Consider the following 27,581-nt stretch of genomic DNA (forward strand, 5'->3'; position numbering starts at 1 on the left):
TATGACAGAATGGCCAGTCTGACAAGTTAGCATCTGAAGCAAGTGGAAATGAAGGTAATAACCTAGTTGTGTTCAGTGTTTTAAACAGATAGAAAATGACTCCACAAAAAGAAAGCATCAGAGATTTATTTGAGCTCATGGAGCATAGTTGTGGACACTTTTGGTCCCAAAGCCCAGGGTCCATATAGACAATGGTGCAATGGATAAAGTGAAAAATGGTTGGGTTTCATATTTGCTACTGCTGCTTGTTGTTGCACAATCATCCACACAGTCATAGCAAAAAGCTGTAATTACTGGTATGAGGCAGAAATAAAAGTTCAGTAAGGAATTACAGATCAAATGAACTGTTGCTTTTTAAGAATTCCTTACAAAACAAACATTTTTTAAAAACGATTAAGAGATGCAACAAAAATAAATTAAACAATATGAGAACAACCAGTAAGGCATCAGGCAGGTGCAGAATAAATATTGGATGTGTACACTTAATCAATGGCATATCAAGGCTAGTTTATCTCAGAGGTAGAGAATGTCCATGATAAGACAACAGCTAAAGTGACCAGTCGTTCATTTTACATTTTAAGCTAGTGTAGACCATTTACAGAAAGCTCGTTTATACCAAATAGGTTTCCTCTTGTCAGTTTGAGTTGTACAGTGTAACATTAGAGGTGGAAAAATGGGCAAAAATTGCTTAAATGGATCAACATTCTCATAATATGCTTGCATAAACATGTTTACACAACTTAGATAAGCACTTGCTATTAAGGCAATAACTTTGATGAATTGCAATAAAGTAGACCGGTACTGAATGTGGGTGGCAAGACTGGAATACAGACGTCACCAGAACCAGCCTGGATCACAGTAGAGGCTGTGCAGGATGAAATGGGCGTGATCTGCAGTTCAGGGGTCACCACAGCGTAGGAAAATCTATGTGGGCGAAGCCAAGGTCCTTTCTCAACTCCCAGTACGTGTTGTTGCTCACCCAGGTATCATCCTTTGACTTCCTGAGGACAGCAAAGCAATGCCGGACAGTAAGGAATACTATGAAACACAGGTGAGCGTGTTCAAACTGAAATTTATGACACAGTGAAGGTATTAAGAGCTAAGATATGCTCACTTTTCTATAAATGGCTTTCTTAGTGAGAACCTAATAAATCTAGATATTAAGGCTACCTGAAGAATTTAGGTTGATGTGTTAAGTTGCTCTCGTCCAGGACTCTTCGTCTTTCTCTCTGCAGCTGTTCAATCCTCTGTTTCTGCTCCTCTGCATCCTCCAAGTTCCCTTCCTCCAGCAGTCTGCCAACGAGACACAGACGCATTCATTATGCAAACGCAATAAAACATTCATTTTCAATATTCAAATTTAATCTTCACTCATGTTTTCTGGTTCTGCGTCATTATTGTAAGATAACTGAACAATCGATAAATAGGAAAACAAATGATTCAGGATACTGAAGGACTAGATGCAGTGACATTTTTTACTTTGATGCCAAAGTGGAAAGAGTGCCTCTTATTTCTGCGGTGCCTTGTGGGAGCAGTGTTTAGTTAACAGACTTTTAAACCTTACAAACATGAGCTAAAATTAGCTTCATGGCTCTGAAAGCCTCTGCAGTTACTTTCTGTTCTTAACATGAGTATTGTTGTGCCTATATGTGAGTTATTTTGATCATAGGGTAGGGTGTGCATTTTTCAAGACAGCCTGTCAAGAGTGTGACTGAGATCCGTGATGAAAGATTATAAAAGATGTGTTACTCAGATATTCACTGGCAGCGAGCTGGTTTTTCTATTAGATTTCTATGATAATACTGTGGCTGATATCTCATCCTTTTTCCTGTGTTCCTTTCAGTCTTTTATCCAGACAAAGAATTATGTTTCTTATCTTTCAGTTTATTACAAAGAGCTGACAATTACTAGATTGCACTATTTTTTTTCTTTATTTTTTTAAAAGTTTTTCCTTCTTACCTTTGGTCTACTCGTAGTCTGGTGTCGGTGGGTGGTAGCAGCAGTTTCAGAGATGGGTCCAACTCATTCAGTTCAATAGCAAATTTGGTAAAACCATAGTACTGCTCATGGTCTACTGGCATTGCATCTGCATTGCAAACAAATAACATCCACTGCTTTAGAGACATATATCATAAAAGAGTTTTTGGGGCATAGTTATTAAAGAGACTTGTCGTACTTGCTCTCCAGATACACGTGGCTGAAGGCGGGTCTCCACAGAAAACTGCTTCGTGCCACTTTCCAAAGAGTCTGTGTACGACCTTCCCTTTCTGATCTGTGATGGTTCCCTCCACCTCGTTCACACTTGAATTCCAGTATTTGGCCTGTGAAAAGAATTGACAGTTGGAGAAGAACATAGTGTTGAACAATTGTTATTTCCTATCTCCTGCCACTGCAGGTGAGAATGAGTGGACAGCGCAGAGATTGTGTTAGTGTCCTCTTGCAGTCAGCAAATGTTGATGTTGCTGCTGTGCAAACCATCCTGAGCCCCAGTGTATGTTGCCAGGCTGGTGTGTTTAATGAGAGATGAGGATGCATAATGAGTTCTGGCATGTCTTGACTTGCTATCCTGCACAGTGTCAGGAGGTCTTTCAAATGGGCACACGCTAAAGCAATTAACCTTCTCCTCTCAGTAAAGGGCTTCCATGCATCAGACACTGAAAACATTGAGGGGATTCTTGCTGGCATGCAGATGAAGAACACCCTCTATGTAGAAGGTTTATGGACTAATGAAGGACCTATAGCATTTACTTTGGCTACAGGTGACTTATATACAGTACATGGAAAATTGCCTTCTCACTGCTCTGAGGTTATTTTGAGCCTCCTGGGGCTCACAGATGGATGTCTACCAACACAAAGATATGACAAATGAGAGAAAGAGGGAGCTTTGGCATGAAGGACCCATGATATACTTCAATTTTGTGTCTTATGAATCACTCTATTTCACACTTTTGGGTTTACTTGACTGTAAATGGTATTCAGGTGTGACACCAATCCTTAAAGGCTTAACACCTCTGCAGTGGAGTGCTCTGGTTTCTATGCACAGCAGCCGTTTGCCTCACCTTAACAAAAGTGATCTTGCACTGGCAAATATCACTGCTGGAGTTTCTGATGGAGATCTCCCCGTAGTGCTCGATCCAGCGCTGCCCACTGAGAATGTTGTGGATGCAGGACGTCACCTTGTTCCACTCGTAGTGGTCTCCAAATCTAGAAAAATATCATTTAAAACTTTTTTACATATTCTTTACACCTGCAGACACTGAGTCTCTGTTCAGTGTTTGAGTAAATGAGGCAGAAGAGACTCACTCGGGCAGAGTTACATGAGTGGTTCCCACAGGAACAATCTCCATCGACTTCCCCCAGAACTTGTTCTTACACCTCACATCTACAGAATCAGTCAGAGAAAAGTACACAAAAGTACACATTAGCATTCATCCTGGACAATGAGCTGCTATTGTAATATTTACAGACACAATAGATCCAGTTAATTTATATACTCCACTACCTTGCCAGAACGCAAAGTTTTTAGACTCCGCATGGCAAGCTGAGATCGGTGGGTGATGGCTGACCTGACGTTGTGAAGGGGAACAAGCACTAGTGTCAGCACATTGATTCAGTGAATTATTGTTACTATTAGAATAGTGTGATTGTTGAATTGTTAACAGCACAGAAATTGGAATTCATGCATACTTGCTCTGCAACGAATCGAAAGCCTTTATCTGGCCGGTCACATTCATATGTCTCTCCCAGGACAGGATTGAAAGGCTTTCCCCCAGTTCTGTAGTAGCTGGATGCATAGCCTGATACAACAAACGTAGCTATGTATACCTACGAAAAGACGAAACAATACAGTCAGTAGTGCTTTATTTACAACTCGTATGACTAAATGATGAGTCGCCGAAACTGAGGTGGAGTGAGAAGATCTTAAAAGTTAAGACAAAGTTAAGAAAATTATTGAAAAATAATAATCTCTGAGACCGCGAGGACATTGAATTATATCATCCATTTTTAATTGTAAGTGCCACATATTATTGGCTTTAAATGAGTGCCTATTCCCATTTTAATTCTCAGCAGTTCTAATCTTCTCTCCATTTTACTGTAATGAGCAGGGTACCTCTCTGAATACTCCCCCAACAGTTGCTCTGTGCCAGGAGAGCACTGAATTACTTCCACATCATAGGCCACAGAGGCCACAGACACCGGCTTTCCATAGGACATTTATATACTGTATAATGCACATTTGTCCTTTACAACAAGGCACCTCCACAGGATGTACCTCTACGCCTCCCACACAAAAAATTAACAAATGTGATCCCATAAACTACATCACACCAAAGTCAGTCAGTGCACATGGAAGCAAAAGTGAACAAGTTTGATAGACTTGGTAAATAGTCCAATTTGCATTCTTGCAAAGAGTTAGCTGAGATACCGCTCTGTGTTTTTTTGCTAAATATGAAGCCAGTTTGCGTCCAGACTGGAAACAAGGGGAAACAGCTGACCTGACTCTGTCCAAAATTTAAAAAAATGAGTTTGTGTTAACAAGTGAGTGTTAGAGGTGCTGGTAGAACTTGTTCAAACTTTTGTTCAGAGTCAGGAGGACCATCGGGCGCTTGTAGTGAACATGTGATCTGAGCAAAAACGAGGCTGTCCACGCACTCAAACAGCAACAGTGAATTTGCCATCTCACCATGCGTTCGAAAGGGTCCTGTGTGTTAGCAGCTCTGTCTAGCAGCTCGCTGTACTCCAGCTCTTCGCACAGTCTCTGCAGGGTGTTGAGTGGCTCATTAAGCTGCACAGGCATCGCCACCTTGGACAGGTCTTTGCCAATGTTATTCCTGAGGATGTTCCACAGGCTGATGGTGCTGTTGTTGGTGCTGGGAGAGGGCAGACAGGATCTATGCTGACAGAGGACAGCACCTTCTTCCACAGACTCTGGAAACCAGACGGTGTATGAGGTCAGGTAAGACACTGACAGCTCTTTGTGTGGTGAAAGGAATTTCAAACAACATTTGTGACATTTATTGCAATTCTTTGTTCCATAGTTTACCCGAATTTGGTCTCTCACTTTCAGTCCCATTGCTGAAGTTGTCCATGGAAATGTTGTCACTAATGTCACTAATATATGAGTCATCTTCTGACACCTGAAAAAAACACCCAAACTTTAGGTAACAGACAAAAGATAAATTTTTAATACCATCTGCAGTAAGGAACTGGGCAGATCTCTTTCAACAATCTGTCATGTCAGCAGAAGATCTGAGGTGCTGGAGATGAATGGTCCCTTGAGACCTGGTGACAAATTTCCACCTCGGCTTGCTGTATTTTTAGATTAAAGTAATTAACTTCCATTTTCACATTGCTTCCGCTAAAGCTGCTAGCTGATCAGACATGCTGCATGAACACCGAAGGAAGAGGAGAATGAATTTACAGAGAGCAGACTTGTTTTATGAAACACGTCATAAAAACTTCGCTTCAAGACTTTAAGATGCCCCCAACCACAATGTTAAGATAAAAGGCATGTTGTTCTCTCTGTAATAGAGAAAAGATACTGATTTATCACAAGGGGTGATTTAAGTTTAACACATTTTGCAGAGACACAGACAAAACTGATGAAATGTCGGGTGAGAGGCAATAAATAAATTAAGAACCTCGGGTGGTAATTTTGAATCTTTCTCTCTTTCTCATCAAACAATAGCTGCAGCAGAGGTGGCGTTAATGTTTTGGTTGTGAACGAGACTAATGATACAGGACACACTAGTGCTACTACTGATGGTTTTAACACCTAAACTTACCTCATTTTCAGAGGAACTAGCAGTCAACAGAACCTCTTGTGCATCGAAGAACTCGGACAAAGACTCTGCAATGGAAGCTCTGCTCTCATTGGATACTTGATGCACAAGGGGATGGGATTCATCCACAGAGTCCTGTTTCTAAGAGACATAATGTCCACAGCTATAACCAAGAGCAAGAAAAGGGCAACATCATCGTAGCCAGGAGGGGTGGCATTCACGGGATAATTCTGAATACAATACAATCACAATGTGTAGATGACAATATAAGTGTTGCTAAAATGAGAAGCATAACCCTGCAAATTTCTCAAAAAGCAGTAATCACTTATTTTGTAAACTATGTTTATTCACTGCCTCATAAAATGCTTTCAGTTTCACAGTGGTTCATAGATACTTTCTTTTTAATTCATCATTTTTAAATGATGAACTTCTAAAAAGCTGACTTCAGAATTAAAATGTGTCTAAAGGAAGGATTCAGCTATTTATAATAGTATATAATATGTTGTGTCAATCAAACATATTTCTATAGACTGTATCACAATATGTTGTTGTATTAATTACTAAGAGCCAGTTAGTTGTGCAATTTTGCAACAGGTGTGGAAAAAAACCTACTCTTGGACAATTTTCAAACACTTCTTACATCAACTAAAAACATGCAACTAATTACAAAGATGAAGTATGGAAGTGAGAACTCCTGTCAATCCTTTGTTATTGCTGAAGCTCATTATTTAGCCAGGAGATAATCTCAGAGGTGGCGTATTAACTTTTGCACTGTGTGTACAACAAATTTCCAGGGACGCAATTAAGCAGCTCAGCTCACTCTCTGGTCAACAAATTTGATTAAGCGAGAAAAGAGTTTCCTTTAGCAGACAATCAGGTAGCTAGAAGTCTTCCTCTGAGCCGTGTGTGTTTATACAGCCATAGGACTGAGAGGAAGCACTGTCTCAATGAAAAGAACCAAAATTCAAGTTGTTTCAGAAAGAAGTGTTTCCTGGCAAGTTTGTAGCGAGGAAAATTCTGTTCACTTTTTATATTCATTGTCAACAAAAAACAAAGCGAGTCAAGTGAGGGGGTGAGAGGAGCGCAACATTTGTTGAATCTGGAAGAAAGGGAAAGGACAGCTCATTCATTCAGTGGCAAATTCTACAGTGTGTGGGATGAAAAAATAAAAAGACGGAGATAATAATAATCATCATGATGGTGGGGGTAAGGGAAGAGAGTCACTGCATTCCTGCACCCACCTGCACAGGGGCAGTATTTATTAGTGTGGGCTCTACGATGTGGGACTCAGCATGAATCTTGCACAGACGCTCTCTCAGCTCAGAGTTCTGGGCTAAAGCCTGGAAAAATAATGAGTGTAAACATCGTTTATAGCACACACCCAAGCAATACTGAAGGCTCAATCAAACCCATGCACCGATTTCTATCTCTGAAATGTGTTTCCCCTCTGCAAAATGCTCTAGAACAAAATCAGGCTTGTAAACATTCTATTTGCCTTCAGTACAGAGACGTGCGTATGTGTTATCATGCCTGTTATCATCTGACATTACTCACCCAATACGGACCCTGTGTGAGGTAGAGTAGGTTGAAGCTGAGTAATCAGAAAACGCCCAGCAGGATATTTAAAGGTGAAGAAATGTGTTGGCGTTCAGAGCACACAAGTTCTAATGTAGCAAAATAAGTCAGTATGACAAAGGATGTGTGTAAATCCAAAGGCTGAAAGAAACTGAGTGGGAGGCAGCAACTACTGGAAACATGACTATCGAACATGGTCTTGTTCAGGTGGGCAGACATCACACCAGCAGCAAGTAATTCTCCTAAAAGGCTCATCACTGTGCCACGTCTGACAAGTGGTGTGGGAGGACACGGCATCTGAGAGCAGCGTAAAAGACTAAAAGAAAATGGAATACCTGACATATTTCTACCGACTGGCAAGATTTCTGTGTCTGTGTATGAGCATGTTGTTCCACGTACCGTTGCCAGCGCGTTCTTTAAACCGACAACCTGTGGCGAGGTAGGGGGACATGCGTCGTGGTCCACACATTGCTTTAATCTCTCCCTCTCAGATGTTAGTGAACTCAGGGCTGACTTCATGGTTGTATGCACTGTGGCAACAGGAGAAAAAGAGGGGAGCTTTAACTGCAAAGCAATTTGTATTCATTTCAGAGTGATGTGGATCCAGTCACAGTAGATCCACTGACAAATCTGTCACACCGTGCTTCTAATAAAATGTAACAAAAGTGAAATCTTGATTATCTCCTATCGCTCAGCAATCATTGTTTTATGACATTCATTTTACCATGAACTTCATAATGGGTGCTTGGGAAGCTACATTAATGAAAATGCTGGCAATATTAGTGCATCAGTGTATCAGACTAAGCTGATCACACATCCTTAGCTTCATAATTTTGAGTGTGCATGAGTCTGGCAATTTAAATGCCAGCAGCACTGACAGCTATTCCCTGAAGCGACTTTAAAATCGTGATACCATTATGTAAAACACAAATCATCCTCATTATTCCATGTCAAGCATCCGATTTCTGAATATAAATTTCAATGAGGAGAGGGAAAAAGCTAAATTAGACCCCTATGGCAATCTTCTGTTTCTAAAAGAGATTTTACAAAACAGATTTTACAAGCTTAGTGATTCAGAAAATGTAAACTTCTCACTTAGTAACAGTGAGTGGAAATGCTGACGGGGAACATCATAAGAATCCTAATGAATGAAAACTGAGACAGACAGTTTATCAGTAATTAGCAGCTGTCATGGCTGCACCATTTTCACTTCTATTCGTTATAAACAACAAAACCCAGCCAGTCCTATCTTACTTGCAAATAAGATAGCAGGCGGACAAATTTATTGGACATAAGTGAAGCATATGAAAAATGATGCCACTGTAGTGTCTCTCACTTGATTTAAAAAAAAAAAAAAAAAAAAAAAAAATTTAAAATCCTGAATTTGTCAGACAGATTCAACAAAATCAAACTGCTAATAAAAATAATTTACTCACAGTTGGTGGCTATACGGCAGAAGTCCTCCTGCAGCTTGGCCACATCGAAAGGAGAATCCAACGATTCGGGGTCGCCTTTGTCGTTGCCGAGCGCAGCAGTCGAGAGGTTGGGGTTAGAGGCATGGAGGCGGATAGAGCCAGAGGAAATACAGCTTGGTACCTACACAGGAGAAAGAGAATTTTGAGAGACTCACATTATTTAAAAAAAGAGATTAAGCATGATCACACTTCATTGTTACGTTTTCCACCTGTAGAGTTGTTTTGACATCTTTGTTGTAGTTTTTAGTGCGCCATTTCCTTGGGAGTCGCTTTTCCTTCTTGGGGCTGTCAAATGTCGATGCCTAGTGAACAATAAAGTTTCATAGGAAATTATTTTACAGTTGGCAGGTGCAAGATGCATGAAATTCTAAATTTAGTAGCAAATGACTTAAGGGCTGCAAGAAATATTGGCGGAGATAAAACATGATAAAAGGAGAGAGAAGACAAGTTACTATGCATAAAATTCTGAGTCATTTGGCAGTGATTCATTTCCTCAAATTGTGAATTGCAATTATGATGACCAAACCCAGTCTGCATGTAAAGGTGAAAGGAATCAGAAATAGAGTGCTGACCTGCAGGGCCTGGATGGATGGAGCAGAATAGGTACGATGGAGGACTTCCATACTCTGAAGCAGGTGGTTGAGCTCCAGCAGGTAGGCTTCACAGGCTGACAAGTCTGTTGAGAGCAGGAAAAAGATCAACATTGAGAGAAGATGGTTAATTAGTGGGAGGAAGACAAAAGAAAAGAAAAATGTACCTTCCCAGTGCAGGCTGTAAAAATGGCCCATAACCTACAATCCATAAAGTCAGGCTTGAGATGACAATCCTTAAAAGCCAAGATGTGGCTCTTATGCATTATGAACGGGAGAGCAAAGCTACATCCACTAAACCTGAACAACCTCACATAGCACCAGAATCAACACAACAAGGAGAGAAGGTGAGTCAACAAAAACCAGGTATCAAAGTGAGAGAACAGGTCTGTGTCATGATGTCTGTTTGGTTCCCATTTGATGATCAGCGCTGTTGTGTAAATTTTTTCACAACTCAACAAAATAATAACTTCTCATTTAACAGAAAGGGGAAGTGCTGACAGGACATCATCAGGATTCTAATTAATGAAAACTGAGACAAACAGTGTGTCAGTAATGAACAGAATCCTTCTTCATAAGCAACATGATGCCAATCCTCTCTAACTTGTAAATAAGACAGCAGATTTAGTCGAAGAAACTGCATCTGACAAATGTTCAAAAGAAAAAGCTGAACTCTCCAAGGTCAGATCTCCTGCCGTCACTGGCAACTAAGAGGCACTGAATAGAACACAAACCTTTCCTAACACTGAACTACCTAAACATAGCTATATGTTTATTAACGATTTTCTCAGGTTTGATTTTCTAACAAAACTGTGCAAATGGGTTTAGTGTCCGACTTGAAATTTTTAGAAGTATAACTTATCCACCAGCACAAGAATGCATCTTTTATCATTTAAATAAAAGAGGAAATAATCTCATGATGGAAATCCCAGATCAAACCAACATTTAAGCAGTGGTTTTAGCTAGATGCTCACTGAGTCTAACCAGGAGCCAACATTTGAAGTCACATAGAATGATATAAAAGAGGTGCATTAGCTACTAGTGAAACTCCACAAATCACAAGGAACAGTGGTGTTGTCTCACCTTTGGAGCACTTGTCCATGTCGTCAGATGATTGGAGCCAGGCTGTTACCTTGGCCTGGCTGTTGCAGCTTAAAGGGAAGGCTCCTACAGAAGGCACTGTGGACTGCCTTCGTATAGACATACACTGCAATGGCAAACAGACCCAAAGGTCAGAACAATAACAATTTGCCTCCTTCTTAAAATTCTTCACTAGAGGGGCCTCAAGTTCAGTAAATGTTGCTGATGAAACAATGATAATCATGAGCAGAAAGTCAGGAGAAAGCATTTTCTTTAAACAGACCACACACTTTTCATTAACAGTATGCTGTTTAGTGGATGAATATACCTTTCTGATAGAGGCACTCTCAGCCATGCTGGGGGATTTGGGGGAGGGGCAGTGGGGATAGTAGAAGGACTTCTCGTTAGGGTACATGGCAATCTCATTTTGTCGATAGAGCCGATGGTGGCGCAGCTTGGACACCCATTCATCAAACAGCTCCTGTGACTTAATCTGCAGAGCAGATACCACAATCAGAAATCAACACAAGGAGAAATAAGGTGGAAGTGTGTCGGTGGAAAAACAGGTACAGTATGAGTAATTCCCTCTCACACACATATACAACACAATGAGGTCATTTTAAAGTCATTTCAATGTAGGCATCTGTTCCAGGAATTAAAATGGAATAATCTGAATAATCCATGTTTTACCTCACTTCCTGTAAACCAATGGGGAATGCCCTATATTCATTAGCCTTGTGGCTTACCTTCAAGTGATAGATGTTTTCCTCGGCATCAAGATCGATGCACTTGGCTTTCTTCTTAATGGCCATGACAGAGAGACCCACGTCAATGCAGCCATGCAGTTTCCCTTTCTCAATCTGCAAGGCAATGCCAACACACGGTGTGTGTAAATATACTGGACTGGACCTCATACAAATACAACAGAATGCTGTTCCATTTTTAAATGTATTATTCTGTGTTTGAAGCCGCAATAATAGTCCTTTATTTGCTCAGCCCAGGCTGAGCAGGGAATTCTGAAAGGCTATTTAATACACATATAATTCTGCCACATGGGCAGGTAAAGTGCTCTGTGTGATTCTTATCAGTGATTAGGAGATTGTGAGGAAATGGGGGCAATTTTGCATTTACAGGCACAGACAGATATTCCCGGCAAAGATGGCCAGCAGCACAAGCCCATTACAAAAGACACAAAGTGTCCTTTGTAATCTTCTTCCACCGACAAGCCCACATAGTATTCAGCCAGCAGGCTTCTGTACTCACATCAGCACTGCACTTGCCATACTTCAGGATGCCCTTGTCGAGGAAGAAGTATCTCTGTAGGGAGAACAAAGGGCAATGAGTGAATGAGATGCAACTGGGATGATATGCAGCATCCCTGACAGCAAGTCTGAAGTCACTGTTATGACTCTGATCATGACATAGTCCGCCTCTTGTTAATGTATGTTGTTAATGTCTCTGCAGTGAGATGTTTGCCATCCCAGGCTCTTGTCTTGCTATGTGCTTTCCCTCATTATTCTTGCTCTCACTCTGCTGCCCTCCTTCTCTTCCGGTCTCTTTGCAACTCTCACTGTACATCACCAGAATCTGTTGAAAGCACAAAGACCTGAAAAGCTCTGACTGTAAGTCAATACTAAATGTATACAGCGCTATTAACCAACAGACCATCAGCTAATGCATCTGAGAGGAGCACCAAGATATCCAGACAGTATCATCCCAGTGAAAGCTTTTAGGCAGAGCGTGAACAGGCACTGACTCGGGTCACACGTGACTCCTCTGTGGCAGAAATCATCTACTGCATAAGATCATTCAATTAATTTAAAACAAAACTCAGTCATGTCAGCAGATTTGTGTGTGTGTGTGTATGTGTGTGTGAAAGGAACCAGCAAAGAGTAGGGTGAAACCAGGAAATGGAAAATGCGCTCAGTTGTCAAGTATGTCTAAAAATATGTCTTGCAGTTTATCACTCTGAGAGATGAGTAAGAGTAACACAGCATAGGTCATTTAAGGACCTCACAGGTGTTAGGTTATACCTTGTGCCAGCCCTTCATGGGCCATTTTCTCCTCTTCAGCATGTAGCCCTCCTGTTTCTGGGGCTCCAGGACATTGCTGAAGCCTCCACGCAGACCCTCTACTATTTCCCAGTTGTCCTGTGGGCACAGATGGTTTATGAGAACTCTGAGATGATAGACGGACACTATGAGACACTCAGTTCATGCACACACATGCAGATTAAAGTCGCTGGGAGGTTTAGTAATATAAATTGAATGAATCAACCACACAACAGAGTCAAGGTCAGAGTCAAAAACATCATAACGTAATTTTTGGCTGTTGAAGGCGTTTAGATCTGCTGCCTCTTGTTCATGTAGTGTCAGTGTCAGTCAGTGGGAGGCTGTGGGAGATGAGAGTTTCATTGCAAAGGGAGGAATGCAGCTTTATGAGGTTTGGTGTCAAGCATGGGGCTTTGTAGACTACTTTCACCTCATGGTCCCATTTACAAAATTAGCTTACCTGTCTAATCTCACTCTTCACAATAATAATTTCCTGACTGGGATTAGAACGCTCAAGTCCAAATCCCCTGCAAATACAAGGATTAAGATGATATTTCATCACAGACTAATCCAGATAGCTCTGTAATATACTTCAGCTGTGAGAATTCCAGGAAGGCAGCACACAATATAAACAGAAGGCTTTGTGATGTCTTAGCGGACTCACTTGTGGTTCATTGCACTTTTAGTTCATATTAGTGGGGAAAGATAGTCAATCAACAGAAAACTGGTCAACAGTTTCGATGCATCGTTCAAAGTAGCACTCCGCTAACTTTAGACACAAAGGTCAATTTACTCATGGTAAGCTGTACTGCTTAGATTGTGAAAACAGTTGTAATAATGTCTTTTCTGGCTCTAAAGAGAGTATTCAGAAGTCTGAAAAACAATCCCTGATGACTGTGATGAGTGATCTTGGCTTGGGTTTGGAGACTGTACACAAACCAGAGGTGTGGAATTTGATAAGACATGGGGATTAACCAGGCAGGGACAAAATAAAGGGCACAATAAGCAGATAGATTGGATTATGATGGGTATTATGATCACTATTTTCACTCTTTGTAGGCTAAGCAATTAATCAGAGAATAAAAATAAGAAAGATTAACTGATGATGAAAATACTCATTAAGGTGCAGCCCCTTGTATATATATAATCATAATTCAGTATTTTTGGAGTATGCATCTGACTTCACAAAGTCGTCCCAGAGGGACAAAAACTCAAGCACAGCTGATCACGTCACAGCTGTCCAGAAGGACTCTGGGTTCTTGGCAGAGGTTTGAGGTGGCTCTGTGTTTGTTATCTCAGCGTGTCCCTGACTGTTCCAGTATATAACAGTTCTGGCTAAACAAACTGTATCAGTCAGAGAGGCTCACCGCTGGAGGTGAGGCCGTCTAAAATAAACCCTCATATCTGACGGGGGGGTGGAGAGGGCGTGGCTTGTGGGTCTCTCTGTCACTCTCCCTCAGTGCTCGTCATAGCTCCGTCTGACACACTCACACAGTGAGTCACTGTCACATACCGCCTGGGCACTTTTCTTCAAGGTCACAAGACACACTTTCACAGAGAAAGCAGTGACATAACTGACAAGATGTGTGCTTGCAGGGATAAACTATTAGCATATGAAAATTGGAAATCGAGAATGTTTCAACAAAGAAAAACTGTAAATCAAGAACTCAAGAAAGCGCAAAGACTGGAAACAGGAGGAAACAACTACTCTGGTTCGATCCAAAGGTAACAAACCAGCACCTCTAACACTCTATATACTACTGTCATGTTTCTTTAATTTTTATATAAAAATGGAGTGTAAGAATGACAAGTTGTGGTTCACCAGGGATTATGGCTTCCTGGAGGTTATTTCAGCACACCATGCCCTGTTAAACCACAACAAGCAGAATTTTTTACCTTCAGACACAGCGAGGACAGCTGTTTCAAACTGTTTCCAGCCTTTATGCTAAGCTAAACTAAGCTAAACTAAACTAAACTAATTGTCTCCTGGCTTCAGTTTCATAATTACTGTAGGGACATCAGACTGGTATTTATGTTCTCATCTAACGCTTGGCACCATGGTGAATATGCGTATTTCCCAAACTGCTGAACTATTTGTAATGCACTGAGAAGTATTTATTTTATTATTATTTATTTATTATATTTCTTGGACTGAAAAATAAACTCACCATCTGTTGATGTTACAGGGAAACTTCTCAGCAGACAATTGGATTTTTTTATCTAATTATTTCATTAAAATCCTCTCAATTTCAGCACATTTATGCTCTGCTAAGTATGAAATATTGTTTACTGGTGACACAAAACTAAGGTGGCTGAGGCATACGAAGAAGCAATTTTAAGACAATGTTTATTTATTTGTTTGTTTGTTTTTTGAAACGTGATGAACCACTTGTGTCTGTGTGTCCTGTGTGCAGGACTGGAGTGAAACTTTATTACTCTCATTTCTAAACGGAAAAGCTGTTGCAGGTAATGAAAAATTAATGAGTCTCCTGCCTACAGATAAATGCTCAAGGCAAATGCAACAGCCGCTTGTTCATGGTGCTAATAGCTTCACTAATTTGGGTGTGAGAGAACTACCTTGGAGGGAATTATTGCAAAATTGCATGATAGTTATTCAGAACCCTTTAAAGTTTTCCGCATTTGGACAAAATGCTGTGGTCTATGGCAGCGATGAGAACTCTTTAATAGAAAAGGTGTCTCTCAGCTTGGCCGCTTCTTGTGTTTGCTTCCTGAGATTGTTTGTCTCCTCAGGCTTACATTTATCAAGAGCCAAATAAGGCATCTGGGAACACCACAGAAACTATTAGCAAAAGTTTGTGTGCTTAAGGCATATAGTGTAAGGTCATTCTCCTCCCATGACACACAGAAATCCCTGAGGACTGGCAGATGTTGTATTTGCAACTCACAAACTGCTCAATGAGAAAAAAAAAACAAATAGTCCATACGTCCCTCTTTCCATATGCATAAAACTAGGAAAATGATCTGTAACACGACCACAGAGCCTTATTTCACCAGTGAACAGTGCATGATATGTGGCCGGATGTTCGTTCGTGACGTGCGACAAGTCCTACAGTGTCGTCAGCTGGCGTGAGTTACCTGTCGGCTGTCGTGTTTGGACGAGGAGCTGCTGTTGCTGCGTGACAGGGAGGAGATCTTCTGTGACATGGCTGAACTGCGCTCCTCAGAGCCCATCTTGCTGTAGACTGGCCAGCGCAGGCTATGGCTGAAGAACCAGGAACATTCCTCGTCTGAGCAAAGAAGGAGTGAGGATGGGGAGGAGAGAAAGTTGGCTTTAATAGGCAAGCCATGTAAAAGCCTTTTAGCTCCATCTCACTGAAAAATGCATGAGGTTATTTAGAGCGATCAGTTTTTTCCATCTTCATGTAGCAGAAATATGGGATGTAATAAGAAAAGCTGCACAGAAGAGTTTTCAACGTCGGCAAACGAAACTGACAGACAAGACTGGAAGACATAAATTGATCTGAGGAGACCTCAGATTTAAATAATTAATATCCTACCCTTACAGAGAGTGATGGACTGTCAGCATTTAAGGATCATATGAATCTAAAGCACCCACATACACTCAGCAGTGTGTAAGATGTATTCAGACCATTTTACTTAAGTAAAAGTGGCAATAACGCACATACAAGTACTAATACAAGCAAAAGTCTTTCAGAAGTTTACTTAAAGAAAAGCAGGAAACTATTTGCAGCCGAAAAAAAAGTTGTTAAATAGTTTTATAGTACCTAAACAAAGAAGATGTCACATCTCTGGGAAATTGTAATGGACATCATTTCAGATGAATGAGTCAACAGATTCATTTAAACCTATAATGTTTTCCCTTAGAAATTCATAAACTACCATAATAATGGAAATAATAAAGAACAGTGCTTCAGTAAAACTACTTTGTTACTTTCCACAACTTGATTTAATGTATATTTATTATGTTATTCACTCACAGTGGGATTTCAACCCTTGGTTCAGTATTTGAGAAAATGACACTGATCTGACTCAGTGATGGGGGAATAAAAGGCAAGTGTCACATGTAAAAATGCAGCGAGATGTGAAATGAACAGTGTAACTTAATATCATCGCTTCAACAGAGGGTGAAAAAATAATCAGGCTTCTCTAGAAAATGGCAGCCCTCAGACAACGGCCACACTTCACACAGTCTAATTAACATTATGTGCCTGGTCTACCACGTCAGCACATAAAACCACATTTTGCTAATGCGGTGTGAGTGGCAGTTTGTCATAGTATGGAAGGCTGACTAACAAATAGACAAGTGTTTGTGTAAATCATGTCAGTCCATGTGGGAACAAGCAGCAGGTCATTAGTTTAGCTTTACTGAGGATGCACAGCAGTACTGAGTTAGTGGATCATTAGGTCTGAGTTCATTGCTGTAGTATATGACCATCTGTGAGATTCTGTCTCAGACAAGATAGTCTGTATGTGATTATACTTCGGTTGGTGTTTTTCAAGTTTTTTTTTTTCTTTTAATCACAATAATGTCCTTTTTTAAATAGTTTTGGATATGGCTAAATAAAAATATATTCTCAAGGATTCATTAGACAATATGTTTGATTTAAATTTTACAGTCTTACTAAGAAAGTTTTTTCCCATATGAATATATATCACAATGTGGCAAATGTCACATCCTACGTAAAGTAATCCAAATGCAACTAATGATTAATCATTTAGTCTATAACATAACTGTGTTTGACTATGATGCATTATCAGGCAAAACTTTACATACCTGTAAATCAAAAAATTAAATGACTTTTTTTTAATTCTTAGTTTTTAATAACTATAATAATTCTTGAATCACTTATTTCAACTGTGAAATATTGAGATCATATTATTGCGATTCCTCATATTTGACATTGCAATGACATTGCCAGCCCAACCATTTCTCTGCGCTTGAGTTAGAGGCCACTTGTCATTTTCTATTAAAAATACATATTCTTCTGTCACAAGACAAGATGTGACATGTCACTGACAACTCTGTGAAAACCTAGAAAGTGGGCCTTGTGTTGAGATTTTGTTTTTTGTCAAACCCTTTTTTTCTACCAGTGAAAACTATCAGATGATGGTGCAAACAGCATCTCCTCCCATCTTCGATTGAATGAGACACGCCTCGTGTTGACTACCACTTTGAAGCAGCAGCAGCAGCAAGGTTAATCATGTTACCTGCATCTGCAAGCTTTGTGCTGCATAATGGCCACAGCCTCTTGTGTTGGACAGACAAAAGGATAGTCATCTGAAACCTCCGTCCTTTGACCAAGCCTACACCCCTTTCTGCCTGTGTACCAGAGGCTGCGGTTAAGACTGAGAGTGCTCGATGTCCAAAATGCAGCCACAACAATGGATAAAAATGGCGAGGCACACAAAAGGAGGGCCCCGACAGCAGGACGGCACATCTTGAGCATTTTGCAACTCAATTGCTGCTGCATGCAATTAGCCAAACCAGGACAGACTAAGCTATGGACAACCATGATTTATGACACACTAAATGTAACCTATCTATGTTTTTATCTATCTATCACAGCTCTGTCTCTCTATTACCTATGATTTATTCATCCACTTTCCACTGATCACACCAGCTATATGCAGGTCTATCACACTGTCACCCTTCAGAGCACCCTTTCATCTGATACAACAACACCACTTCTCAGGCTTTCATCACGGTGACAGCAGTAGTAGACGTCAGAGGTCCAGTAATTACCCTTTCTCACAGAGGAGCACATGCTCATTGATGGCAATGAAGAAATGCAGTAAGTGATTGCAATAAAACTGTATTAAATTACAGAGGAGCTGTGTCAGGGATTAAGGTTACTGTTGGTATGGATTTTTCCTTCACCTGACAGTTGTTGCTGCCATTTACAGAGTGAGAAATACAAGTGAACTGATACGAGAGTATAAAAAAACACTGTAGACACATGAAAACACAGAGTGAAAGCTTAACATACAGAGCAGTAACTGGCTGTGGCTCGTGCTAAAGAGAAGAACAGTCATGCCTGAGACAACAGTTTGGTAAAAAGGAGGACGCTGACAGGCAGTGAGTGCTGTGTGTGTTTGTCCAGTGTGATGAGGCTAAAGAAACTGAGTGGATAATATGGATACTGACAGCAAGAGAAGACAAAAGATAAACACAGGCCACAGGGAAAGTTCCACCACCATCAAGACGGCCTCCTTTTCACGTGTGAGTGCATGAACACTAAAGACACATGGGCACATGTGCAGTGCATTTGCATGAACACGTGTAAAAACAAACGTAAAGTTATGTGATTAGGAGCCGCAATCTAATGGAGGCAGACCCTTTCTCATTTTTGGAGTTCTGATGGACATAAAATCAAAAAGCAAATAAAAAATGAAGAGCTGTCCTATGCGGCAGAAACACTGCTGACTGCTGTATTTTAATAAATGAGTCTTTTGCAGTAAAGATGGAACTGACCTTTACAGAGAATGATTGTGATTCATGTGTCCCATTAAATTAAATATCTACCAGGGAGTGTGGACAAAATCCACGTCATGATACACATCACAGCAACATCTCAGCATTAATAAACTTAAAATTCATATGGGAGAAGGTTAAATTCAGATTCATTACACTGAGCAAATTGGTAAATTAAGTTTTAGTGGACAACAACTGAATAATTTTCAAATAATACACAGCATCGTCTCTAGTACACTGAATATCTCAGTGCATATTATTTAAGATCAAATACTGGGACAGATTTTGATAAGCTTTAACTTCTTTTTAACTATTTTATCTGTCAGGTGCTACAATGCTTTGGTCCAGACTGAAATATCTCAGCAACTATTGGTGGGATTCCCATGAAATTTAGCACAAAAAAAAAAGATGGAATAACAAATCAAAAAACTTACCAAATCATTTTCTGTTGATTGACCAATAATTTCAGCTCTACATGCAACGAAGGCCTCCAGGTCATGTTGCAATAACATGGTCAGTGTCTTAAACCACTGACCTAGCAGGATCCTCAATGAAAACCATACTCTTACCAAAATTAATCCTGAAATTCCAATATATACTGTAATAAGTAATAATCCTTATTACAGGTGTTTTAGAAAACTAGATGCTGAGATTTCAGATTTGATTTGAGATTTAAAGACCATGCTCTCTGTTATGGAACACAAACTCAAGTTTTGTTAGTTTAAGGTGTACCAGAGAACTGTCAGCAAATCTTTGGTCTTCCATAGATCTCAACTCAAGTTATAGATGGCTTAATGTCCTTTTAAGCTGCACTAACTAGATTCACAGAAGCTGAAAGCCCTCTATTACATTCTGCAGTTCATGTTGCAGATGCCCCTCCGTCCATCCACTGTCTCCAGAGTCTGCCGAAAGGGACTGACAAGCCTAACAGGCTTTAAGGCATCATTAGGACGTGACTCACCGGAATAAACGTCTCATGGCTGAACCCCTACAGAGCAGCTCTCTGAGGAAATAGAGTCATGTTTGCAAAAATGATAGCACTTAAGCTCTTATTGGCAGCTCGGTAAGTCAAAGAAGCCGGGTGGGAACGGATGCTAAAACACACTCCCGCTGGTCAGAAATATGAAATGAACTCATTTTAGAAGAGACACAGTTCTGCTGGAGTTCAGTAATGACTAGTGAGACAAAGTGTGCCGAAAGCTTCTCTGGAGGTAGGCATGGTTCCAGCTGAAAAACAAACAATCTGATAGAATATTGACTTTTACCAAATGGATAAGGTGATATTTAGATAACCTTTAAATACCCAGAGGCTCACATAATCTCTTAAATAACATTTCATATGCAACACCCAGGTGGGAGAGTTGAGTTATATTCCAGTTCAGCCATAAAAAGCAGTTGCTCCACATGTTCATAAGACCTGTGTTTATGAAAGTTGCAGGAAAGACTATAAATAAAAATGAGATTTCTTTTATTTGATGAAATGAATGGCTTTCGGCTTGAACAGAATCTAAACTGATTCCATCTGATGCATGACAGGCTGATGAAACAGAATTATCTAAATAGAAGAAAATCAATGTTGATTTTAAATGGCTCCAAAAGGCAAAAGTCGCTCTAAGCTTCTCTCTGTTTTTTTTTGTTTTTTTTTAGCTTGGGAACAATCAGCCTAAACTTGACAAAACAAATGGCCTCTGCATTTGCTGCACACTTAACCTGGTGTTGTGGTAACTACCTTATCTCTGCAGTCCACCAGCCATTCTCTGACAGCTCATTCCTCTCAATACATAGCTCTTCTGGCAACCCAACAAATTCTGGTCCCTCTGGCGAGGAAAGTAGAAAGTCATTTAGCTTCCCTCTTATACTGTCCACCCATCCATCTGAATAAACCCAAATCAGAAACCCATGCTTAATTAGGATTGCCTTTGATTTTCCTCTGTGGAATAACTTCATCAAAGGCTGGTTTGTCACGAGGACACGGATTACTCTTCCTCCTTGTTTGCTTTGGAAACAACACGGTCATTAAGAACATTTTCTGATAGCTGCTACCCACTAAAGGAGACACATTGGGCTCCCATTTGCTGCATCTAAAAGTTACCACTTTAATAACAGTAATTGTATTACATCTGTGTATTACCCTGGTGGGATGATGCCACTTAGTCTTTGTTATCTTATTATTGAAATGCACAACAACTCTTTCTTGGAAGGGAAAGAAAAATCCTGATTATAAAAGGAGCGAGGGGAAGGGCGGATCAGAAATTTGCAGGAAACAATCTTCTCCTAATACTTTGGCCCCTGTGAAATCATCTTTATCTGTACTGTGTACTGTTTAATACTGCAATATGCCTTATTTTTATTATTCCATATTTCTTTACTTTGACAGCAGCAACAAGCTGATGTTACTTCACAACAAAATTTAGTGTAATAATTCCCCATTTCGGGAAATATGTGGTAGATGAGCAGAAAGATTAAGCTCTAATATCTGTGAGTTAAATATGAAGCTACAGTCAGCAGCTGGTTAGCTTAGGTTAGCAACAGCATCTTTCCAGCAAATGTTGAACTATGTGGCTTTAAAGTTGAAGGTGTTTCTTTCAGCTTTCACACACTTTTTCAACTCAGAAACTCAGTCAAAGCACTTACAGGAAAGTGAATTATTGTTGCACAGTATATTTCACTAAGTGAACACTATTTCTTAGGACTGAAACAAAATGTCGGCCTAATTTCTTCAGCCGTAAACTCACTTGACTGAGAACTCCCCTCACTCTCTCATCAGTGGTGTCTCATTCTTTTCAGTACAAAAACTTCATGAAATGATGATCACACCATCGGCCACAGTAGCGTGGGCTCTGATTGGGGATGGAATAAGAGAGGACGACAAGCAATTCAAATCTGAATGCAATATTTGTTAGATTGTGTAATTCAAAGCTGATGTGATTAGAGTTTCAGATAAGGTTCTTGAAGAGGCTGCAATCAGTCGAGGAGCAGAAGTAACACTGCTCTCAGTCTGAATCAGCTTGTTATCCGAGTCTAAAGAGTTATCATGGTGAGTAGAACATAGGGAAGTGTGCAGGAAACAGTAAAGTCCTGAAAGTCTCTCTCTTTTTTCCCCTGTGAAACACTGTCACTTTTATCCGGTGGAGTAATTAATTGCTTTCTCCAGCCATTACTCCTGCCCTGTATTTTTTCCCCAAAAAGACTTCTATAGAGTAACTGGGAGTAGAGCAAAAAAAAAATTTCTCTTCCTAAATCCATCTGCAGAATCAGGGCACCACAGAAGTGTCTAGAAGTCTTAAAATATATCCCTCAAGCAATATCACAGGTCAGCATGGCAGCACCCAGCAAGCCATTAGTCCATAGGATTGACACAGAGACAAAACTGGCTTCATCCCAGCATGAGATCTATTATGCATTAGTACATCTCTTGAACCAAGCAGGGTAATGTTTGCCTGTCCACGTTTGTGTGTGTGTGATGCGGCCACACCTTCTCTGAAAGAGACGCACAGATGGTAACGCCTGCTCCTGATCTGCCTTAGGCGGCGTGGTGAAAGGTTGCCAAGGCCAGAGGGAGCCACTCCAAAAAACAGGCTCATGCTGCTGAGCTTATAGTGCGTGCTGCTATCTGTAATCTTACATTTTCAACAGTATGAAATGGGGTTTGAAGCTTTCTCTACTCATTATATTCACACTGAAAGAAAATGCTTGCAGTTATGATTGTAATAATAACGGAGGGACAGATAAGTCCCTTCTCGATAACTTCCTGCTGCATGGGACGTCTTTCCATTCATGTCTTCTGCTGTCACACATATGACAGGCTCTGTATTACACATTCTCACCAACACCACAACACATCCTGTTAATCAACCACATCCTCAAAACACTCCCTTAACTCCCACACCTCCATCCTCCATCTCTCTACCTCTTTATCTTGTGTGCTCTGAGTGTAGTAGAGGTCCTCTCCTTTGTTATAGTCACAGTGTGGGGGAGCCTGACAGCCTCATATCTCAACACCAGCTCATTAGGACGCCAACACTCACAGACTAAAGAGTGCGGGGAAAACATGAATGTGTTAAACTTTATGGTGCAAAGTGCTCTTCACGATGTGTCTGTCACAAGTTGCAACTTGCGTGACAGTATGATCCAGCTGTTGCTTTTCCAAATTAAAGATTACAGTACTTACGACTCAACCACTGCTTTCATTAGGATGCAACAGCAGCATCTCCACCTCTATTCTCATATTAATTCCGTAGTGCTGACCCATAGTCTAGGATAATGATACTGAGAGGATCCATGCCATTGTTTGCATACTGATCCTCTCTCAAAACAATGCATGGAGCTGAAAAACAGGACAAAAAAAAAAAAAATCACAAAAAGCGGAAAGAACATCTGCACTGCCACAAGCAACCTCTAAGTCTTTTGAGTACAGATATATTTAGACATTGCGTTGTTTTCCATTACCTTTTATTTATGAACTGGCTGATTCAGAGGAGCTACCACATCTTGTGAGATTTACTTCATGCCTGAGCTCTGACGGCAACGTCAGTAAAGCATTCGTAACTGACAGGCCTGGAGTATGGATGAGCCTACAGCATGAATCCCTCTGTGTTACGGTATATCACTGCAGATTGACTGTCACAGTAACAGAGGCTGACTCAAACTGTAGCTTCCTTTAAGTGGCAAAAGGGTGGGAAGCCAAGACAATGCTGCACTGAATTTTCATCTCTGACAAGCTTGTGTTTGTGGTTTGACTGCAGTCGTGCTTTGGAGGGCTTTATTGGTGCAGTGTGTGTCGTTAAATTGTGGTGTGATCACGTCTCACCCACAGATCTCTGAAGTTGGTTTTTACTATTTGTAGGCAAGAGGTTTTCTGTCCTAATTTTTTGTAGAGTCAGAGAAATGTAAACTCCATAGAGAAATTTTCACTATATGATCATAAGAAGAGAGACAAAATTTTTTCTAGCTTGATTTTATAAACCGAATAATCAAATAAAAATCTGCACTGGACTTAAAGCTGTATACTAACAAGACTAAAAGACTACAGCTGTGCTAGGAGCTCTGTGAGGCTGTACTTTGGTACAGCAGTGCTTTGGGTTAAATGCAGCTTTAGTCAGCATGCTAATTATCTCCCATGTTCATCATCTTAGCTTAGGCTATTAGCATTATAACATTTACCAATCAGCTCTCAACATACTGTCCAGCAAAGTACAGCTGTAGGTGATGGGAATGCCATTATTTTTCAAGGATCACAAACCAAAGCAATGGGTAAATTAAAATTTGACCTGGTGACAGTGCTAGATAAAGTTAGGGGATCACCAAAGTCATTTGAATTTTTCCTCTTGGGACCCTGAATATCTGTAGCAAATTTCACAGCAGCCTGCTCCTGTAGTTGTCGAGATATTCCACTATGAGCCACAATTGTCAACCTGCTGTTGGCGCCAAAGGGTAAGACAGGGATCACTAAAGTCACTTGGATTCATGAATGTCTATGTGTGGCTAAAAATGCTAGAAGGCACCACTGAAGATCATCTTTCTCAAACAAATGCACAAAGTCTTTAGAATACTTGATACTAGATATGGGGCCTGCTTGGCCAAGTATCTGATTTTAAGGTGCACAGCTTTTTATTTCTGAATATGTACTACACTGCAGTGGTTTTTACTCCAAGTTTGATTGAAATGATCTGAACTGCAAATAAACGTAATTCTCTAGAAAATATGATACTGCTATCACTGTGAAAACAAGCAGGGATAACATTTCACAGATCCTGTGAAGACTGAAACACAAGTGCTGCCATTTGACCCAATTTGGACAGAAGAATTATTGGTAAAAATCTGTTGGCTAATTAGGACAAAGCCCCAAAAAAACCAATCAGGACTCTATAATATAACTGATGTGTAAATGAACATGCAGAAATACATATTGAGGTTTAGACAGGTAGAGAGAAATGCTAGTCAAAGACAGAAAAATGGTGTTGAGAACATCACTTTCACTCAGTGTGTATTTGTAACTGATTAACATTAACAAAATGTTATACAATTAGACCACAATCATATTCTTCATTATGTAGGTATTTATTGAGATGCTAATCATTTATTGTAACTATGACAATTACAAGCTATGTCTGACTTATAAACATTTGTCCAAATGGGGGAAAAATAAAACCCATCAAAGATAAACTGAAAATATTATTTCAAGACTTAAAGTCTACATTATTTAAGCACATCGGAGCTTCCATCCCTTAAGATGGTGAACGTTTTGAATAATTTAGTCCTACAAACCAAGAGAATGACCACGGGTGTATGGATGAGTTCAGCTGAAACCTGTCTTTTCTCATGGAGCGCGCTATTGTCTTTAAGTTAAAAGTATCTGCTGGTGCCATTGCCTTTAAAATTTGATGCTCATAGTGCATAGTCTCTGATGGAGTTAAGAAATCAGCCCTGTAGCTTCCTTCAGCCTCTGTGATGGAGGGGGCTGATGACAAGAGCAGCACCTTGCCATTAAAAAAAACAAATCACTAATGAGATAATTCAATAATTCACTCATTTGATTGGAAAACAATCGGACAAACTTACACATTATAAAGAAAGGTACTAATGATCTTATTAATTTAATACAAGTGAAATTCTAATATTATTGTTTGTCATTTTGTCCTTGCTACTTACTTGGAAAAAACAGCTCTTGGCATATTTTTTTTCACAAAACCACATGAATAATTTATGGAGGCCTACTGCTCACGCAAAAAGAGCCAACACCTGCCACATGCACAAGATGTTCACAGCAGCTGCTCTGTGGATTCTGTTTATCCTCTTCCTGTATTCACCTGTTGGCTAGTGAGAAAAAAAGGACCCTGAAGAAACACTACACAGGTTACTGTGTGATGTATGTGTCAATACATCATTTAAGTGACACTTGCTGCAAGTAAACTTTTACACTTACAGCTCTAATGTATAGACTCAGCAGAAAAATATATGATGGATGAATACAGCCGAATCTAATACATTATAGGTTGTGCACTTTTATATAAACATTCAACTTGACGCCAGAGGAGAACTGAAATGACTGTGAAGGTGACCTCAGCAAATGCAATGCCCCACTGCTGTTATTTTTTTTTTTCTTACAAGAAAACCTCAGGAGCTGCCAGAGTGACAAATTGGATACCAACCAAACCTCAGTCCCAGCTGAACATAGCTGTGACAGTGGAAAAGGAGAAACAGTCTACATGCTGAATTTTACAAGCTAATTATTAAAGGAATGCTTTGACAAGTCTTCTTCATGCCACGTCATGACAGACACTTTTACAGAAATTCTCAGTGGCCCCCTGTTTAGCCCCACACATGTCTGGACACACACACAGCCCCAGCAGCACCAGAAAAGCCTCCTCTGTTGCACTGTTGATACAACTCCCAAACGAGCTGAGACGACACTGTGTAAGTCGTAAATTTATACCTATACCTAGCGATGCTTTACCAAACAAAACAGCTTTGACTCAACCAGATCTTTTAGGATTACAGTCAACAGTCAACATTTGACTGGAGAGCTTTGACACAAGCCCCACATTCAGCACGAGAATCACTGTTATTATACTGGATTTACACAGAAGTGTAATTATCAGGAACTGAGCTGATAACTATGATACATAGCCTCCTACATCTGCCGTCTACACAGTAAAAGAAATATAGTGAAATCATTCATGTGCCTGCTTTTGCTCTAACGCTGCGTAGTGAGTGTGAGATGTTGAGCTCAAACCCTGATTAAATCTGAAAATGGATCCTGTCTGTGCTTACTATCACACACACCTACATCCACTCAGCATGAGAGACACAGCCTCTCATAAAGACATATTATTCATAGTTTTGGCCTCTGACTGGGTGGTACTGACAGCTTACAGCACAGACTTCCAGTATGCTATGTTTATAAAGAAACAGCAGACTAACCTTCCACAACTTGTCTTTACTTGTCCAGAGGAATATAGCAAGGAGGCTCAGAGTTACCATGGAGACTGAAAGGATCTATTGATGTTTATTGTCTGAATCGCATGTAATGATCATACTTAAACAAGAAAAAAGTACACGATAACCCTACAGGCGTTTAACTGAGGGTTCAAAGTAAACTGCCTGCAGTTAAAACCCAGTTTACTGTCGGCTTGTTTCACTTTGAGGCTTTAGAAGTGAGCAGGGGGAGATTTTACAGCACTCTGTGTAACTGCTGTGAAATCTTTCACTTACATGCCGCTTCAGAGAGCCTGAAAACTCAACTACTACTCCACTTAAATGCACTTAACATATTCATCTGATCCTAGTGGTAATTCCCAGCAGAGATGACACCGCTTCTGTAAAAACAAAGAATTCAACTATCTAGTAAAAGGCCACTTAAAAAACAAACAAACAAACAAACAAACGAAAACAAAACAAAACGCACTCACCTTGACAAAGTTACAGATGTGATTTCCAAGTCCCGAAGGTGCAGAGCTTGGAAACAGTCGGACGGTGACCAAATATTTACGTAAAGGAGAGCGCACAGGCGGTGAAATAACACTCGAATTATAGCCTGAACCGAGCAGCCTGCCTGCCCCAGCCTGACATGC

At 40.2% G+C, this 27,581-nt stretch overlaps 1 protein-coding gene across 4 annotated transcripts; it reads right to left on the reverse strand.

Moving 5' to 3' along the window:
- osbpl3b (oxysterol binding protein-like 3b) lies at window positions 1–27,581 on the reverse strand. 4 transcript variants are annotated; one of them, XM_041045048.1, is made up of 23 exons: window positions 27,420–27,555; window positions 15,651–15,802; window positions 12,537–12,653; window positions 11,767–11,820; window positions 11,250–11,363; window positions 10,832–10,996; window positions 10,507–10,630; window positions 9,406–9,509; window positions 9,043–9,135; window positions 8,795–8,954; window positions 7,758–7,888; window positions 7,025–7,123; window positions 5,787–5,924; window positions 5,063–5,138; window positions 4,685–4,929; window positions 3,688–3,825; window positions 3,503–3,566; window positions 3,304–3,382; window positions 3,060–3,204; window positions 2,177–2,321; window positions 1,960–2,086; window positions 1,171–1,293; window positions 1–1,001 (listed from the first exon to the last, which is right to left on the reverse strand). In XM_041045048.1, the coding sequence occupies exons 2-23, from the start codon at window positions 15,744–15,746 to the stop codon at window positions 905–907; spliced, it is 2,634 nt and encodes an 877-aa protein (XP_040900982.1). In that variant the 5' UTR covers window positions 15,747–15,802; window positions 27,420–27,555; the 3' UTR covers window positions 1–904. The 4 variants fall into 4 exon arrangements, with proteins under 4 accessions (XP_040900982.1, XP_040900981.1, XP_040900984.1 ...); XM_041045047.1 differs by having other exon boundaries at window positions 5,045–5,138; XM_041045050.1 differs by lacking the exon at window positions 15,651–15,802 and having other exon boundaries at window positions 2–1,001; window positions 5,045–5,138; window positions 27,420–27,581.

Source organism: Toxotes jaculatrix, chromosome 8 (assembly GCF_017976425.1).
Source record: "Toxotes jaculatrix isolate fToxJac2 chromosome 8, fToxJac2.pri, whole genome shotgun sequence".
Classification (NCBI taxonomy): Eukaryota; Metazoa; Chordata; class Actinopteri; family Toxotidae; genus Toxotes; species Toxotes jaculatrix.

Bases quoted from the DNA above. Each gene is read 5' to 3' on its own strand.
- osbpl3b (XM_041045047.1), bottom strand. From the start codon at position 15,746: ATGGGCTCTGAGGAGCGCAGTTCAGCCATGTCACAGAAGATCTCCTCC. The intron at 10,997-11,249 runs GTAAGCCACAAG...TCTGCTCTGCAG, and splicing joins AAAACATCTATCACTTGAAG to ATTAAGTCACAGGAGCTGTT. The intron at 3,383-3,502 runs GTAGTGGAGTAT...CTGATTCTGTAG, and splicing joins AAACTTTGCGTTCTGGCAAG to ATGTGAGGTGTAAGAACAAG.